This window comes from Ixodes scapularis, unplaced genomic scaffold (assembly GCF_016920785.2).
Source record: "Ixodes scapularis isolate PalLabHiFi unplaced genomic scaffold, ASM1692078v2 PGA_scaffold47__10_contigs__length_4178495, whole genome shotgun sequence".
In the NCBI taxonomy this organism is placed as follows: domain Eukaryota; kingdom Metazoa; phylum Arthropoda; class Arachnida; order Ixodida; family Ixodidae; genus Ixodes; species Ixodes scapularis.
Window position 1 is genome coordinate 2,090,262 of NW_024609876.1, and position 16,008 is coordinate 2,106,269.

A 16,008-nucleotide genomic window follows, 5' to 3' on the forward strand; every position below is an offset into this window, starting at 1 on the left:
TAAAGAAACCCTTTGCGAGAACAAACTACCAGCCTTGGCGGACGTCAAGGATTGCAAAAATATATTAATTAGCAAAATAAAGTCACTCACAAATTCACTTTGTCACTAGGGCTGCCCAGTAGATGGCACTAGAGTGTGTTATCTCGACGAAAGCATAATCTCGTTGAAACTTATATGTGACTCTATCAAAAACCGGAAGAAACAAGTCCTTAAAGGGCCAGTGCAATGATTTTAATGTTGGAAGAATTGGCAGTTTGCATTTTTTATATTGTTTATGCAAGCCCAGGTGACCGAAAACGCGTCACCTTTCTCCGAAAAACTGCTATCCTGCTGCGTAATCGCAAAGCAAAAAACGAATTATTTGCCGATCTGCAGCCGCCTGTCGCGGTTACGGGAACTAAAATGACAGCGTCTCTGGGGGATACGAGGAAGTCAACAAAACCTGTCCCCCTCCGCTGCTACACTCGCCGTCAGCCTCGTGGCGAACTGGCCTTTGTGTCGATCGCTCGCCGCGACCTTCGACGATGCTAATCCTTTAAAAGTCGACAGTCGCAGAGGAATTGGCTGGGGTCTCTGAAGACAGGGCCCAAGGGGAAACCACGTGAACCCCCAGAGCATGTCACTCGAAAGTCGACGTGGAGAGTTGAGAGGCACCTTGACCTTCAATTTGTTTCATTTTTTTTTTTTTTAATAAGAGCTAGCATTCGCAAGAAAATACAGATTTTGCTTTTCGTTCCAAAGGTGACGCAGATTAATTTCCGCAGTTAATTGGCCGAAGTCTGAAAATTTTTGCACCGCCCCTTTAATTAATATTAACTTCTTTTTTTATTTAACTTTAGGTGAAGTATTGCATGTACTGCGGTTCACCGTCTGAAATAAGTTTCCACCTGCTGTGTATGTTGTCCTTTTGTATCTTTTTAATGTGGAATGCAATTGAATGGAATCAAAGTTGGAATTTGTCTTGCACTGCTGTTCCCATAGCTTTAATGTGCTGATAACAGTGAAGTAGCTTATAATGGTGTTATCAACTAAATTTAGTAGGCTAACATCCTGCTAAATTTATCAGGATGCCACTGTGGTTCACACGATTGGTGGCGTCATGGGTCGCACGGTCATGTTACCACATGATGCGCATCAGGTCACGTTAGGTCACGTGGCGCCGTGGCGTCACATGACTTAGGGTGTAAAGTTGCGGTGTCACGTGTCGTCACAGTGTCAACATTAGATTTAGTAACGTTGGATGTCAAGTTGGTAGTGAAACATGCCGTCGCATCACGTGACCACTTTGCTCGACATCAGGTCGGACAGCATCACAGTATCGCGTGACATTGTGCAATACTCAACGTTACTAGATTAGCTCAGGCACGGAACTGCCCATAGACACTGCTTGGACCAGCGGTACGTACCGGCCTCTCTTCCCCACGGCTCGCCTTCCGTTGTTCGACGCACCGCCAATGTGTATTCCATAGAATATGTATGTTTTGAAGTACAGCATCTAGATGGCGTTTACCTGTATGCTATGGAACACACAGTTTTGAAACGAAAATCTAGATGGCGCTTCAAAGGATAGTAGGCGTATTGAAGGGAGTGAGGTGGCTGCACCCCTCCGCAGAAGTTCCACAACTGAGGTAATCTAGTAACGTTGGCTAGTAACTCGAACATCACATGACACCGACTTGACGCCGTGACGTCAAGTGACATCACACTGCTCGGATCTGGGTATATATTGCTAATGCTTTTTTTTTTTTTTTTTATATGGAACGCTTGTTCAGTGGATGAAAGGAGCACCTAATTTTTTCGGAGTCAACCGATGCACAGTTTTCTAGCTTCCCATATTTCTGACTCTAAAACCTTATTTTTTTTCGTTCTCTTCCACGATGCAGGTGAACTTCTTCAAGGACCACACCAAGCTGGTGATCAATGCGGACCGCCACCAGCACCCCGTCCTCCTCTACATCGACGAAGAGCGCCGCGCGGCTGCGTACGCCCTCGCAGACGTTGCTCGCGACGGCTGCGACGACTCGCTTCGCGGTCGCCTGCAGTTTGCGCTGTCTGCCCTCGGAGAGTTTGTCGAAGTGGAGCTGAAGGAAGGCGCCTGACGCGTCAGCTCGTCGTCTGCCACGTTGGCTCGTTATCTGCAACTTTGGCACGTCGTCTGCAACGGCGCTAGTCCACCAGCATGCGCTCCAGCTGAAGAAAAGGCGTCACCTGCTCAGAGACGAAGCACATCGAGGTTCCGAGGTTCGTATTGGAACGTCGTGAACTGTTTCGAACGTGCTCAAGACCATCGGACATTTCCTCGAGGAGAGCGCAGATGCGAGACGTCAAGCTGTTGACGAACGATTTGCGTGTGTTTAGGAAGTGGCTGCCGTAGACCGGCGCAACTTTTTTTTGTTAAGCCATTGCATTTTCTCTCGAGATAATCTAACTCAAATGCTATATATAGTATATATATATATATATATACAAATGTTGAAGGTTGGGCCGCGTGACAGCGCATCTTTGCGCGTGCCTAGACTGTTGACTGTCTCGCCTGTTTGGGAATTCTGATTCGCAGCGAGCAAAAAACCCGTCGGCAACGCACGGAGAGACAGGTTCTCCTCGGGAATGGCATCGCGGCGTGCCATTGCGCCTCATTCCGCGTTACATTCAGTGTCATTTTATTTATGCTCGCGAAATGATCTCTCGTAGTTAACAATCCGAAGCAGCTAGACACGCACTTGAAGTCTGTTTGTGATCCGACCCGCATATCGACTCTGATTTTTTACGTGAGGGAAGTCAGACGCTCGAAACTGCATAATACTAGGTTGGACAAGACTCGCCAATCATGCGACATTTGCCGTTAGAAGCAGTGCTCGGTTATTGGTTCGTCGCGCAGCTACTCAGCGTGCTGCCGTCAACCAATAGACCTCGCTTCACCGAGCCGTAGCCCCTCGTGTAGCTAACTCATGCAACCTCACAGGCTCACTTCCCCGCATCACACGCTCGGTTCGAAGACACCTTTTGTACGGATTTTTTCGTTTGTTTTCCGTGAATCGCATCACCGACTCTCGGTACGCACGTTGTGCGGGGCATTATGCAAATGCTAATCTTGTACATACATGCTTTTGTTTACAACTTTCGCACTGCCATTTTAGAGCGAACCTCCCAATAATTGTTTTACTAGTTTCTCTCTTTTGCGTTTCTGCGTAATCCAAATGGACCGGACGTCGCGTCGAGGCTCACCTGCAGCAGACGTCGAAACTTCGTCGTGCTTCCATGCCGAAGGAAAAAGAAGTCAGCCTACCAAAGACAGGATGCCAAACCCCAAGCACGTTTTCCGCCAATTACTTCGGTTACTTCCTGTTACCTGCGCGTCTTTGCGGCAAGCGCGAACGGCGCCTCGGCGGTTCGTTTTGTGCGCTTCAAAAAGTGCGCCAGTTTAGAAGTGCCCCATGCACTCTGTGTCTAGTTGCATTCCGAGACTCGCTTCAACATCATTTTTGACGGGACCCAGTATTTTGGACGGGCATTGCCCCATTGTCCCAGTCACTGATATTGGTGCGGCTCCAAAAATTAATGCATTGTATTCAGCGCATTGTAGATGAAACAAAGCTGGTGCTTGCCTTGTATGTGGTACACTTGCCGAAATCTGCATCATTAGTTCAACCTTTTGTCTTGGTAACTTTTTTTACAATTGCGTATTGGCACGGTTAGAGCTGCCAGTGAGGACCCGTAACCGAAACTTGTCCACGCATACACCACGGCGCTGTCTCAGTACTGGAAATAGCGTTGACCTCGCTGATGCAATGTTCACTTTGCTTTATATTGGTGATGCAGTGCTGTGGCAATACTAAGTTGCCTTCCAGTCAGCGCTTATCAGCGCTGTTCCAAGTGTTGATTTAGCGGTGCGATGCATGTGTGAACAGGCAGAGGCCAGATGCTTAGTCGGAGGCACAGCGTGGACATGCAATCGCGGGTTTTCCCCGTTTTTCTAGCATGGCTGGAAGACTACCGTTGAAACTGCTAGTGCGACAGAATGGCCAGAAGCACGTTATTGGCTCTGGCAACATAGACTGGTACAAGCAGAATGCGTCTCTCCTTTATCACGTCAATTACTGGATGGCGAAAACTTCTATTACCGTAAATGTCCACTGGTTGTACCGATTGCAAAACAAGTACCGTTATATCCCGAGATGCCACACCCCCAAAAGGTAACAGACCGCTAATTTTGAAGGTGCTTTTTTTTTTTTTTTTTTTTTTTCTTCTTTTTTCGAAAACGCCAAAAGATTGTAGTAATTACAGGGCCCTAGCCAATGGTGATTTTGACAGAAATGGTGTTACTTAGCCAAGAAGGGAGATAAGCGAACATTGCTGACTGAGAAGTTTGGTTTATTGCCCTTCCATGCAATCGCAAGTTTCGCAGGTCACAGAATCTAAAACTAGCATTGTTTCTACTTTTTTTATTGCACATTGAAAGTTAGCTTGCTCCTTATTTTAGCCCGATTTGCTTTCGATTTTAGGTGGGCTATCTCGGGATACTACGGTAGATCCTCTCTGACCACGTGTCTGGTCTCCAGTAACAAATTATAACCTTGGTTCCCGCTTTGCAACTACTAGGTAAACCTTGTACAGAATTGTTGGTTTCACAAACAGAGGCACAAACCTGGAATCTTGCCACAAACGCACTGCATCGTTCGGCGATTGCACATCTGACTCCAATTCTGTGGAAGCTCGCAGAGTTCAGATGCAGCCATCGACCCAGGTTAAAGATGCCAGGTGACAATGTCAAAGCATTTGCCGTTCGTTGCGTGGTATCGTACATTACAAATGGCAAGCACTGCCACGCGCCATTTGTCGTGGTACATGGAGAACGACTGTATAGTCATACATATCAATCACGCGTGCCGGCACAACAATGACGAGCGCGAAGGGCCGACGGTCGCCATCGATTAGGGAGCACCCCATTGCATTCTTTTTGCTCTGTGTGTATTCAATAAAAAGAATGTTTTCTCTGAATCGATCGTATCAGTCTAGTTGCACTTCCCCAGCTTGACTGGCATTGCTGTTTGAGTAAAGGGGTGCCTAACTGGACGCGGCAGGTGGCGTATTTCCTCGCAGTAGATGAAGTGTTTTATGAATTCAAGGCATATGCGGTACTCTTGCCAAGCAGAAAGCTTCCCTTCGCATGCCTCCTTGGACAGAGGCTTGGAGTGTGCTCATCACATGGGTGCAGACAGCCAGTCGCGCACTCTGCTGGCTGTCATCGAGGCTCCTGCCGTCGTCGCCGGTCCCCAATCTCTTGAAAAGGGAAAGGGGAAGAAACGGCATTGATGACGCAAGAAGGAGAGTCGTACTGTTTGTGTAGTTGATGCCCAAGCTGAAAACAGAAGCGCATACAGCAACTTCCCCAACATTTGTCGACGCCACCTCACGGCGTCTGCTGTGTCCCGTTTACCGATGCCGCAACGGCCCTTAACCCAAAAGGTGTCCATGGGAGCCGAAACTGAAATGGCAAAAGCATTTTTCACCCAGGGACGGATGGTACGAACCCCACTCTTACAGCCTTTTAGTTTCGAGGTTATGTCGAGGCGATACTTTGTAAGCGATATAAAAAGGCAAGTACAGTTTGTAGGCATTTTGCCAAATAGTCTATATGAGTGCTCCAGGAGAGATGTTGATCAAAAAAAGGGACCCAGATATTTTACTGACAATGTATGCATACACCATTGGAGTACATTTACAATATTGACAATCTGACCAATCTGGAACCAAAGGAGTAGTAAGTTTTAATGTTTTGTGAGGATAGTCGAAGCACATTAATTTAGTTTTGTCTGTGTTAACAAATATATTATAGCTTTCAAAGCATTCTATCGGCTTGTATATATCTGTCTGAAGTGACAACACTGTTTCGATTTCGTCATTTTCAGCCAATGCTATGGTTGTATCGTCGGCATAGATACACGTGAAGAGAAGTTCAAATTACCAGTTTCATTTACATAAATGTTAAATAGTAGCAAAACTAGTATAGATAGATCCCTGAAGAACACGGTAACTATAATCTGAAGTAGACTATGCTTAACGTAACCAATTTTTACAAGTTGATTCCATTCAGATAGTTTATTAGGAATTCTAAAAACGGACCTCTGAAGCCAAAATGCTCCAATTCATATCAAAGTAATTTGTGATCAATTGAATCAAACACTTTTTTTAGGTCCAGAAATAATGTTAGTACAAAGTATTATTTTTTTATCAATATTCTTATGAATATGGTCCGATACGTCTTCCAGCAATGTGATTGTTGTTCTACTCTTACGAAAACCGTACTGGGAATGACATAGCAAGTTATGCTTCTTGAAAAATAAGGACATTGACCAAAAAACAAATTTTTCTATGATTATGGATATTACCGGCAAAAGAGAAATTGGCCTATAATTTAACATATTTTTTACTTCCCCTTTCATAGATGGGTCTCACAACAGCTATTTTGAGGCTGTTGGGTATCTTTTTTTGCAAAAAACAATGAATTGACTATTTTAAGTATCATATATTTTAGTTTTGAAAAATGTGCTACAAGCTCTTAAACGTATCCTGTCATTCCCAAGAGGTTTGGCCATTGACATACTTTTAATAATTGTTTTTAAATCGTCTTCTGCCATTTGTGGTAAGTAAGCCAAATTGCAGAATCTATTGTATGGCTTATTGTATGGTAAGAAGCCTCATGATACCCGCACCCCAGAGTCTGAAGTTCCACAACACCACATACAAACATACTATTGAACTCGTTACATATCCGCCCTACATCAGAATCTCCAAACGCTTTTCGTATTGTGTAATCAAGGTTTTCCTTGCATTTACCATCCATTAGTTCCTGTACAACATATCAAGTCTTTTTAAAAAAAAAAAAAAAAATTTTTATATATGACGCTGTAAACATGCAACATATTGCCTTTTCTTTGCCAGTTTTATTGTGGCTGTTACTGTGTTACAGAGGTTTCTTAGTTCATTTTTCAGAACTCTATCCACTGGATTGGCTTTACATCTTTGCCAGAGTTTATCCTTTGCGTGGCAGAGCTTCATGATTTCTATGGTTATCCATACATGCTCACTTTTCCTTTTTTTTTTAACCTAATTTTTTGTTCGCAATTGCTAGAGACTTCCTAAAATCTCGGTCATCCTTTAGTAAACTGTGGCGTGATTGAACGAGACTAGAGTGCTCCAGTCATATTCATTAATTTATCAACTTTTTATTGTCCAAGACCAAGTTGTAATGACTTTCTGGTTCTTCTTTTAAGGTGCAGCTAAACACAAGAAGGGATATAAAATAGTAATCTGTTACTTTTTGCTTTATAACCCCCGACATCGTTTCTAGCTTATTCAAAATCGCAACAATGTGATCGATGCATGTACTTGTAATCTGGTTTCCCTGCTGCTCTTCCCTCATATAGTTTGAAATTAGAATTTCGAGACCTAATCCCGATAACAAAGTCAGGTAGTCCGCAACCCCATATTTGGTTACGTCGCACACATTGATGCCGAAATCGCCCGCCATTACAAGCTGACTATTGTTGTTTCGTGTGTTTAGCAGCTGAAACATTTCATCATAAAATAAAGGAAGGTTACAGCCATGTAGCCTGTAAACCGAGGATATAACAAAGGAATTTTCTTGGAGATGGTGATAACGAGCACTTCAGCATAATTGTACTCGCTTGGACAGCCAATCAGTCTTTAAAAACAGAAGTATTCCTTCACCACGTCGCCCTACTCTCCACAAAGAATGATAGCAGAAACCTTCTGGAGTGAAGAACAAGCGGGTAGTTGCATCAACATTTACTTCAGTTAACATTAAAACATCAAGACAGTCCACTTGATCAGCCAGGTAAATTAGTAGTTGATCCCAATTTTTTTTTTTTGTATACTGCATGTAGAAGGTTTGCAAACAACAACTCAGGCTTCATAAAGGGGAGACGAAGAGCACATTGTTTTCGTCGACTAACTATAGTCAGCCGGCAAAACCAGGCAGTGCCAGTAGAGTGAGAGCCCACGTTAGTTATACCCTGTCTCGTTGTAACTTGGCAAAAAGTGAACGATAAGCTCCACATAGCGTGCCGATGGCTTCTATATGCGCTAGGTATAAGAGTGCAACGCACACATATTGGAGCATGATGCGGCAAAAAGCCTGATACTTCTTCGCAGTAAAAGCACACTCCGGTGATACGTAGTCACATTCTGATTGGCCCGCCGGGGCCGTTGCTTTCGCCATACTGGCACGTTATGCGATCACGGGTCCCCCCTATCAGTTCGTCAAAACTCATTTCAAAGGGTTACGTTTCGGGGGCAACTTTTTATGGACACACATTTCCTGGACGCACGTTTTGTCGGCACGATTGTTTCATCGACACTTGTTCCGCGAACTGCATGCTGTGGGGACATTTCGTCACGCGTGCATCACTGGAGTGCGCGTTAACCCACCCCCTTGCCTGCGTTCACGCCGCTTCGCAGCGACAGTCTGCGCCGGCTCATTACAAATCTACCTGGCCGACCCGTACACGCCACTTCGCAGCAACAATCTCATGCAGCTTATCACAGAAAAAAAAGCTAATCTGAGCTGTCACTGAAACGATTTGTCAATGAAACAATCTGTCGATAAAACGTTGTTCGATGAACTGATTGCTACCATGTGATCACGGCTTCCCGGCCTACCCAGCATTTCTTTCTTCAGACGCTAGACTAAGCGGCGCCACCAAAGTAATAGCTCACGTTTGTACAAAGAAGCCGCCACTCCCAGACATACCCAATGTTTCTTGCTTCAGTTGCTAGACAGTGCCAAACCAAACAGCATTGCAGGTTGCCTTTACCAGCTACGCTTCGATAAACAAAGCACTTGCTTTCGAGATGTTTGTTTACCCACCAGAGAGATGGCAGTCTGCTGGAGTGGAGCTAGGACCAACACGTGATTAATTTAGCGCAAATGTTTTTCGCGGTGAATTTAGCGGTGAAGTCATCCCTGCTAAATGTACCGAGAACATTTTCCCGCAGTTGTCAAACTGCTTCTAGGAACACGGGTGTTTCCTGAACTCTAAACTTTCCTCAATTGTCTTCGCCTCCATGTAAAACGGTCTCCCTGTTTAAGCACTATTATAGGGACAACCATTCAATAGTATGTGAACTATTGTTTAGAGTTCCTGTAGTCTTCTCTGCGCCGCCTTATTGTATCGGTGTTGAGATTGAGAGGGTCTGTCGGCCGTTGATCGAGACATGGGGCATCCTCTTGATCGAAAAGTTTGAAGGCGCTTGCCATAATCAATTCATGTTTCTTGAATACCTAATTTTCGCAGATTTTGCAACTTTAAATATAATTGCATGAATAATTTATGGTAATGAATACGGGACATATCGCTTCAAATCGCGAAATTTTGTGCCCAGATATTATAGAAAGCTACGCTTCATGAAATGTGCTTGAGCTCGCGAAAATATAGTCGTTTACGGTATACTTAGCGGGTCAAATTTCTCGACTAGGTTTTGCCAGAGAATGCTTTGTGCATTTCCCTGCCAATTTTATGGGGGCTACACAAATATAGCTTGGATGCAGCAGTGTGTGCAAAGACTTGACTACTTCAAAACGAGGAACCAGGAATTATTTTTTTTTTTTTTTGCGAGAAGACACATTTTGGTAGATTTGATCACCACCACATTTTAGCAGGGTACAGAGGGAAACAGAATGCGGCAAATCCCGAGCGCCGATATCGTTAATCTTGAGAGAAAGAAAGAGAGCGACAGCAGCAGAGGAGCAGCAAACAAAAGCAGACGATAAGTCAGGCATCTACGCTCTGCCGCGATGAGTTGAGGTAATTCGAGCGCTCGTCAACTTTATTTATCTTTTAAAAATGCACGATACCAGTGTTTTTATCCAACGTAAGCTAGAAAAGAACTAGGCACAGAACTTACTGGTGATGTTTCGCTGCATCTTTTTTTAAGGCATCGCCAGCGGTAAGGGCTTGTCGGGATCACCCACTGGGACCATCGACATTTGCATCCATTCCCTACCGTTCTGAAGCGGCCAGAATACGTGGGACCTTTACTCTATGCCGTATTTAGAGCAAAGAAACTACTAGATGGCTTGCTGTCTATCTCTAGGTTCGATGGCACAGTGCTTTTAGTTGTGCACTCACACGAAAGCGTACGGGCGGCACTAAAAAATGTTAGCACAAACGAGCGACTGTGAGACCGACGAAAGGGTAACACGTGGCACTAGATTGCTCGACGCGTTCCATCTTCATAGCATGGGGGGAAAATAATTTGGTGGTTTCACATGCCAAACCATGATAATGACTCCGGCGAAGGACTGGAGATTCATTTCGACCACCTAGGGATATTTTTGACGTGCAACCGAAAGCTCAGCCTTCTCTGCAATAAGACTCCATCGAATTGCGGGCACACTGGCCGGGATTCGAAACCTCCACCTGGGGATCTGAGCCACCAAGGCAGTTGCAACATGGGGGAGGTCGGCAGACAGCAGTCTGCCGACCTCCCCCGTGTTACCCAAAGCACTCTTTCGAAATGCCGCTGTTCTAGCTGCCTCAGGCTTCTCTGGCCAGGTGCGACTGTCCACATGAGGTTTCTTTTTGCTTGCCCGTCGAGAGGAGAGGTAGGTACTACCTTGTTTTATTCATTGTTTTACCATTGCCGATGGTTTCTAAGACGCTGAATCGACAAGGATCACAGACTACAGCATCGATCTATAAAAAAAAGAAGCTTTTGCAGACTACAACCGTCTGCCCATTACGTCTGCCGAGGTACCCCCGAGATTGAAAGGTGGGGATGGCCCGGCCACTTTCGCTTCGAATGTATTCGCGACAATGAAGCATCGCATGCGGCAATAGACCTTTCGTTAAATTATTCAAGCGATAAAGAGAATGTTGGGAACGTAGGTACATGCACTGCACGTGCTCAGATTTTTGCTTTCGAACAGTTAGAGCCGCAAACGCCAGCACGCTCAACGCGCGTGCCCAAGTTCCCGGCATTCTTTCTGTACTCAGGTAATTCGGCAAAATGTCTCTACTGGACAGTTTGGGCCGTCAATCACTTCCGCTAATTTTGTTTAGTGCCATAGCATTCCCGCAGGGCTGCAAAGATGCTTCCAGTCAAGAATGGCAGGCAAAGACAGCCTCGCACAAACAGAGACACATGACAGTTTTTTTTCGTCGAGGTGGGTCACCTTACGACCAAGAGACTTACTTGCTTCTAGAGCCACCAATGACACTGCTCGTGCGTCATACAAAAGACGGACTATGTCCGAGGCGCGTTCCTTCTTTGTACGATGGCCTTGTCACATTGGTCGTACACACACCGTCTGCTGACACGTTCAAAGCATATGTACGTATGGAGCAAGCCTGCTTCAACAAGCTCCAGGCATCTGCGAAAATAATTCTGTCGTGTCTGCAGCGAACGGCGTTCCTTTTGTATGACGTATGGGCAGTGTGACTGCGGCTTTAGGTTCCAATGAGCCCGGGGCAAGTCTGACAACTCTGGGTGAACGAGCCCAGCTCGTATTGAGCCGACTGCGATTGCAGAAATTTATTGCAGCATCGTAGAACGTGAGATTAGTTTTTCTTCACAATGTTAAGGATCGGCAGAGCAATTTTCACATTCGCAAAGAAATTCCCGAAGTCGGCAGCACTGGCCGAGGCAAACGTTGCAGCGGGAAGCATTCTTTTGAAAGAAGGAGAGCACACACCATTGCTATATTTTTTACACCTTTACTATGACTCCAAAAGGTCGCAAAAACACTTTCCAAACATGGCTACAAAAATATGGAGCTTTTAACGCAGCTTCCGCAACGAAGTGTATATATATCCTTTTTTTTTGCTTTTCTTCTCTTAGTTGCGTAGAATGATGGAAAAATATGCTTCGTCTGTAAACACTGGAACTGGGGTATAAGGCACCGAACCTCCGCACAACCAACCTTCGAGTCGACGGAGAAGTTGCGCGAGACTTTAGGCCGGTCCGCACACTCGTGTCTGCTTACGACACGGCGCCACCTACGAGGTGGCTGTGAAACTATTATGTTTCACTAGAGCAAAGGTTTTTCAGTTTTTGCGAGATCAAATATGCATAATATCCATGAGAAATGGCCCTCTGTAGCATCGTCAAAAGTTTTTCGTGCCAATTAAGAAAAAATGATGTGCGAAAAAAGTAGCAAATATATGGAACTCACCAGTGTCCCAGGGCGTGTTGTCTCGTCGTGAGAGATCACAAGAGGTTTTAACGAACTCGGTCGTGAACAGTCGCAAGTGCGCGAACCAGCCTTTCTTCGACGCCCCCGACAACCGCCCTACATAGCGCTTCAGGGAGAAACGCGTAGTCGACAAAAGAGTAGGACTTCTCTCTGCATGGCATTTTGAGACATTGCAAAATCCACATCGTGTAGAGCGTTTGATATCGAGATTAGATGAAAATACAAAAAAAAAAATGTAAAAAGACTTGCTACTTGGTAACAAACGGTAGAAAGGTGGAAAGAGACCATTAAATGGGCCATTCCGTCCAAAACGAAACGCAACTGCCCGTGCTTGAAATTCAGTAAGTACGGAACGGGAATGTATTGCACAGTCGGCGTTGTAAAGGGTAAAAATTTTAGAGGACAAGGCTCAAAACGGAAAGAAACAAAAGAATTGGGCAACTGCCGCGATTTAGCGGACGTTCTCCACAACCTTTGCGTAGCCTCTTCAAGAAGGAAAAAAAATGGCAACGTGAAAATCGACGGCGGTTATGTGATTATGGTTAGCCCCAACGAAAGAAACGAGAAAACAAACCGGCGAACGTCGTTTGTTCTGTAAAACGAGAAGCACGCTAGGCTCCAAGAAGTGGAATGTGGAAGAACGACGGGTCGCGTACACTCGTAAATTTGTTCGACGTCCAGTGGATGCATGGAAGTGATCCGAGCGGTTGACAAAAATAGCTTCGTTCGGTTTCTTGCTACCTCCGTCTCTCCACGCACGACGAGCAAAACGGAACAAAGTTAACGTGGCAATCGCACTCCGTGGCGCTTAAAAGCTACACGCCCCACCGGTTCTCAATACCGAACCCTCTGACACGCAATTCTTTCGAGTGGACGTAGCGAGTTGGCTTCTTCCCTAAACGGCGGAAGAGAAACTGCAGCCGCCGCATCCGCGAGCCTCTGTAAATAACAACCGTCGCTCGTAGCCGCCGTAAACCGGCCAAAAACAGTTGCAGGCACCTAGGTCCGCCGTAGCTCGGACTAAAAGCTGCAGCAAAGTATGGTTGCTAGTGCCAGTGCGAAACTGTCGATAGCACTGTTGATGGGTGTCACAAAGGACCGGCTGACTGGAATCAGTCAGCTACCGGGATAGAAAAGGGCTCTCTAGAACAGCGTAAAAGGGACGATCGACCGCGACTTTTCGTGCGCGATAACCGAGGACAATGGGTCGCACCCAAATGGGTCCCTGTTTTCGGCGTCTTGGGAAAAACTATTCAAAAATTAAAAGGACCAGCTTGTAGGTACACACGATTTGCGGCCCAAAAGGTACATTTCAGTCGGCAATACCACAACTGCGAGCTTACCACAATGTTCGTTTACTCTTAATAGAAAAGCAGCTTCTTTTTTTTTTGCTACAACGGCGCCTGGACTGCCGACGCCGGCGTTTTGCCGCAACTTTTAGACGCCGATATACCAAGAATTTCGACGTACCATAGTAGAAAAATCTGTTTCTGTAAACTGACATTACCGTAAAAAACCTTGGCCTAGTCCACTGCCATCCAGGACAGCATTTTCATAGTTGCATACACGTTCTGAGACGTCCCTTTAAAGGCCTCTCGGTCGTCCCATGCAGACCATCCACAGCGCCGTCGACACTTTCGCAAAAACATGCAGATGGTACACGTTGCCTCCTCCAATAACCGACGACAAACAGAGCTGACGACGGTGAAAGCACCGAAGAAACAGGACATGGGTCACGTCTACATCTGTTCGATGAGCTCATACTTTTTCTTCAGGTCCATCTGAACCTTCTTGGGGTCGTGCTTCTTGCGCTGCGCCAACAGCTGCCGCATTTCTGAAGCGCTCATGTTGAGGTTGAGCGACCCGTTGCTCGCTCCCTTCGCCTCAGAAGTCGTCGTCGTCGCCATCGTGGAAGCGCCGCCGTTGGCTTCGGTGGGGACACGAGGAGGCTCCACCGGCTTGGCCTGCGGAAGTTTCGGTGGCTCCGGCTTGGGCTTTGGCTCATCCGGTTTGACCACCTCGGTTTTGACCACCTCGGTCTTGATAACCTCTGTCTTGACTGCCTCTGGTAGGGTCTCCTTTGGCGTGGGAGTCTCCTCTCTGGTCTCTGGTACCTCGGGCTCCGTGTCGTCCGGTGGCTGAGAGGCAAGCGGTACCACCGAAATTGAAGAATTTTGCGGCGTTGGAGGGGAAGGAGCCACAGTGTTTCTTACGACATAAAACAAACCGGAAAGATTGGTGCCTGCACATACAAAGCTCCAACTTTCACCGAATGTGCATTTAGGCGGTGGATCTTACCTTGGAAACTCTCAAGGTAAAGTTATTTTTCTGTAAAGAATGAAACCAACAAACTTGGCTGCATCAACAAAGTTTGTTGGTCTCACGTCTGTCGTCTACCAAAGTCAACGGCGAATATGTTTGCAGACGACCAAGTTAGAGATGAACGAAACTTGCGGCGCCATCTCGAGATAGCCGCCGCTAGCAGACAACGAGGTGTGTCGTCCGGTCACTGTGCCTATCGAGAGGTGGCACCACAAGTTAAATCCATCGCTAACTCTGTCTTCTGTGAACACGTCTGTCGCTGACTTTGGCAGGTTTGTTGGTCTTATTTTTTACAGGATGAGAACTATGCCTCGAATTTTTGCGAGGTAAAAATCTCCTACATAAATGCAGATTAGATGGAAGTTTGAGCTGCCTGTGTTCAGGCGCCCATTGTTCCAGTTCATTTTGCAGCAAGAACCACTGTGGCCACCCTATACATGTACTAAGAACAAATTAAAAAGTATTCCCAAAAATAGTAGGTCTCGCAGTGAAAATGTCAGCTGCTGCTCACACTACCAGGAAGGTCAATGCTAGTAGAAAGATGCCTTATCCCCTTAGGTGACCTTTTTCTTTTTTTTTTTTCTTTTCGGAAAGTAACCTAAAAGTGCCATATCTTTTTTATTTAGAAATTTTATTCCTCTAATAATACAGATAAAATTGCAAAAGTTTATTACGCAAAAATCAGCGGCGGCGGAAAACAAAAAAAAAAACCATGACAAGTGGTGTTTTTTCAGCACCACAAACTACTCGGACGAGCCTAGCTCGTCTGTGGAATTGAGGGCTACTGAAAAAACCACTGGAAGAGCTGAGCTCATCCATGGATTTTTTAGCCAAAAAGCGGCCGACGAGCTCAGCTCGTCCAAGGCACTTAAGGGGTTAAGGCAGGTTTCTAGAGGTGGTTAAAGCAGAAACAGCTCGCACAGTTTTTTGAGCTACCCAAATTAAACACATTTTCAGAATTCACATTCTTCATACTCTTTCCGACGTGCCATCTATAATCTCTAAATTCAAAATAGCCATTCACGAAACGGCAAATAAAGGTTGTGCCAAAGCCAACATTCAAATTTTGCCGTGCTCTCCAATAAGATGACGTCACATCTTGCATAACTTGAGAATCGAGCAGGCAGTCTAAAAGCAGTATTTGGCATAATCCTTTTTTTTTTTTTTTTGCTGTTTTGCTGGCACAAGTTTAACCAGCATTCATTTCACACTATCAAACTTCTTGCAACCCGCCGGGAACAAGCTGTAATGCCCCCTAATGCTGCATGTTAGGGGGGCATTACGGTGTGACACATATCTGGTGTCACAAGTGAGTGTTGCCCATAGAATAATTTGAGTTACTAGTTTGAATGTGTCTTTTAACGTGTTGAATCAATTTTGAGACTATGAAACTTTTGCTGGAGCTCCCCTTTAGCTCTTTTTTCCAGCATTGATCACGTTTGTACTTTGTTTGAACAATCATTATGGAC

General features: G+C 45.5%; 2 protein-coding genes across 3 annotated transcripts in view; one reads left to right on the top strand and one right to left on the bottom strand.

Annotated features, from left to right (window-relative positions):
* The window catches only part of LOC8030216 (serine/threonine-protein kinase PLK2), a 317,717-nt gene extending 312,719 nt beyond the window's left edge, over positions 1 to 4,998 (top strand). For both annotated transcript variants that reach the window (XM_042293145.1, XM_042293146.1), the window contains exon 13: positions 1,884 to 4,998. In XM_042293145.1, coding sequence (XP_042149079.1) covers positions 1,884 to 2,099 — 216 coding nt within the window. In that variant the 3' untranslated portion in view covers positions 2,100 to 4,998. The remainder of the gene's footprint in view (positions 1 to 1,883) is intronic.
* Positions 4,999 to 11,723: 6,725 nt separating this feature from the next.
* The window catches only part of LOC8030213 (Na(+)/H(+) exchange regulatory cofactor NHE-RF2), a 70,497-nt gene continuing 66,212 nt past the window's right edge, over positions 11,724 to 16,008 (bottom strand). The window contains exon 5 of the mRNA XM_029992508.4: positions 11,724 to 14,355. Within this exon, the coding sequence (XP_029848368.3) occupies positions 13,957 to 14,355 (399 nt within the window). The 3' untranslated portion in view covers positions 11,724 to 13,956. The remainder of the gene's footprint in view (positions 14,356 to 16,008) is intronic.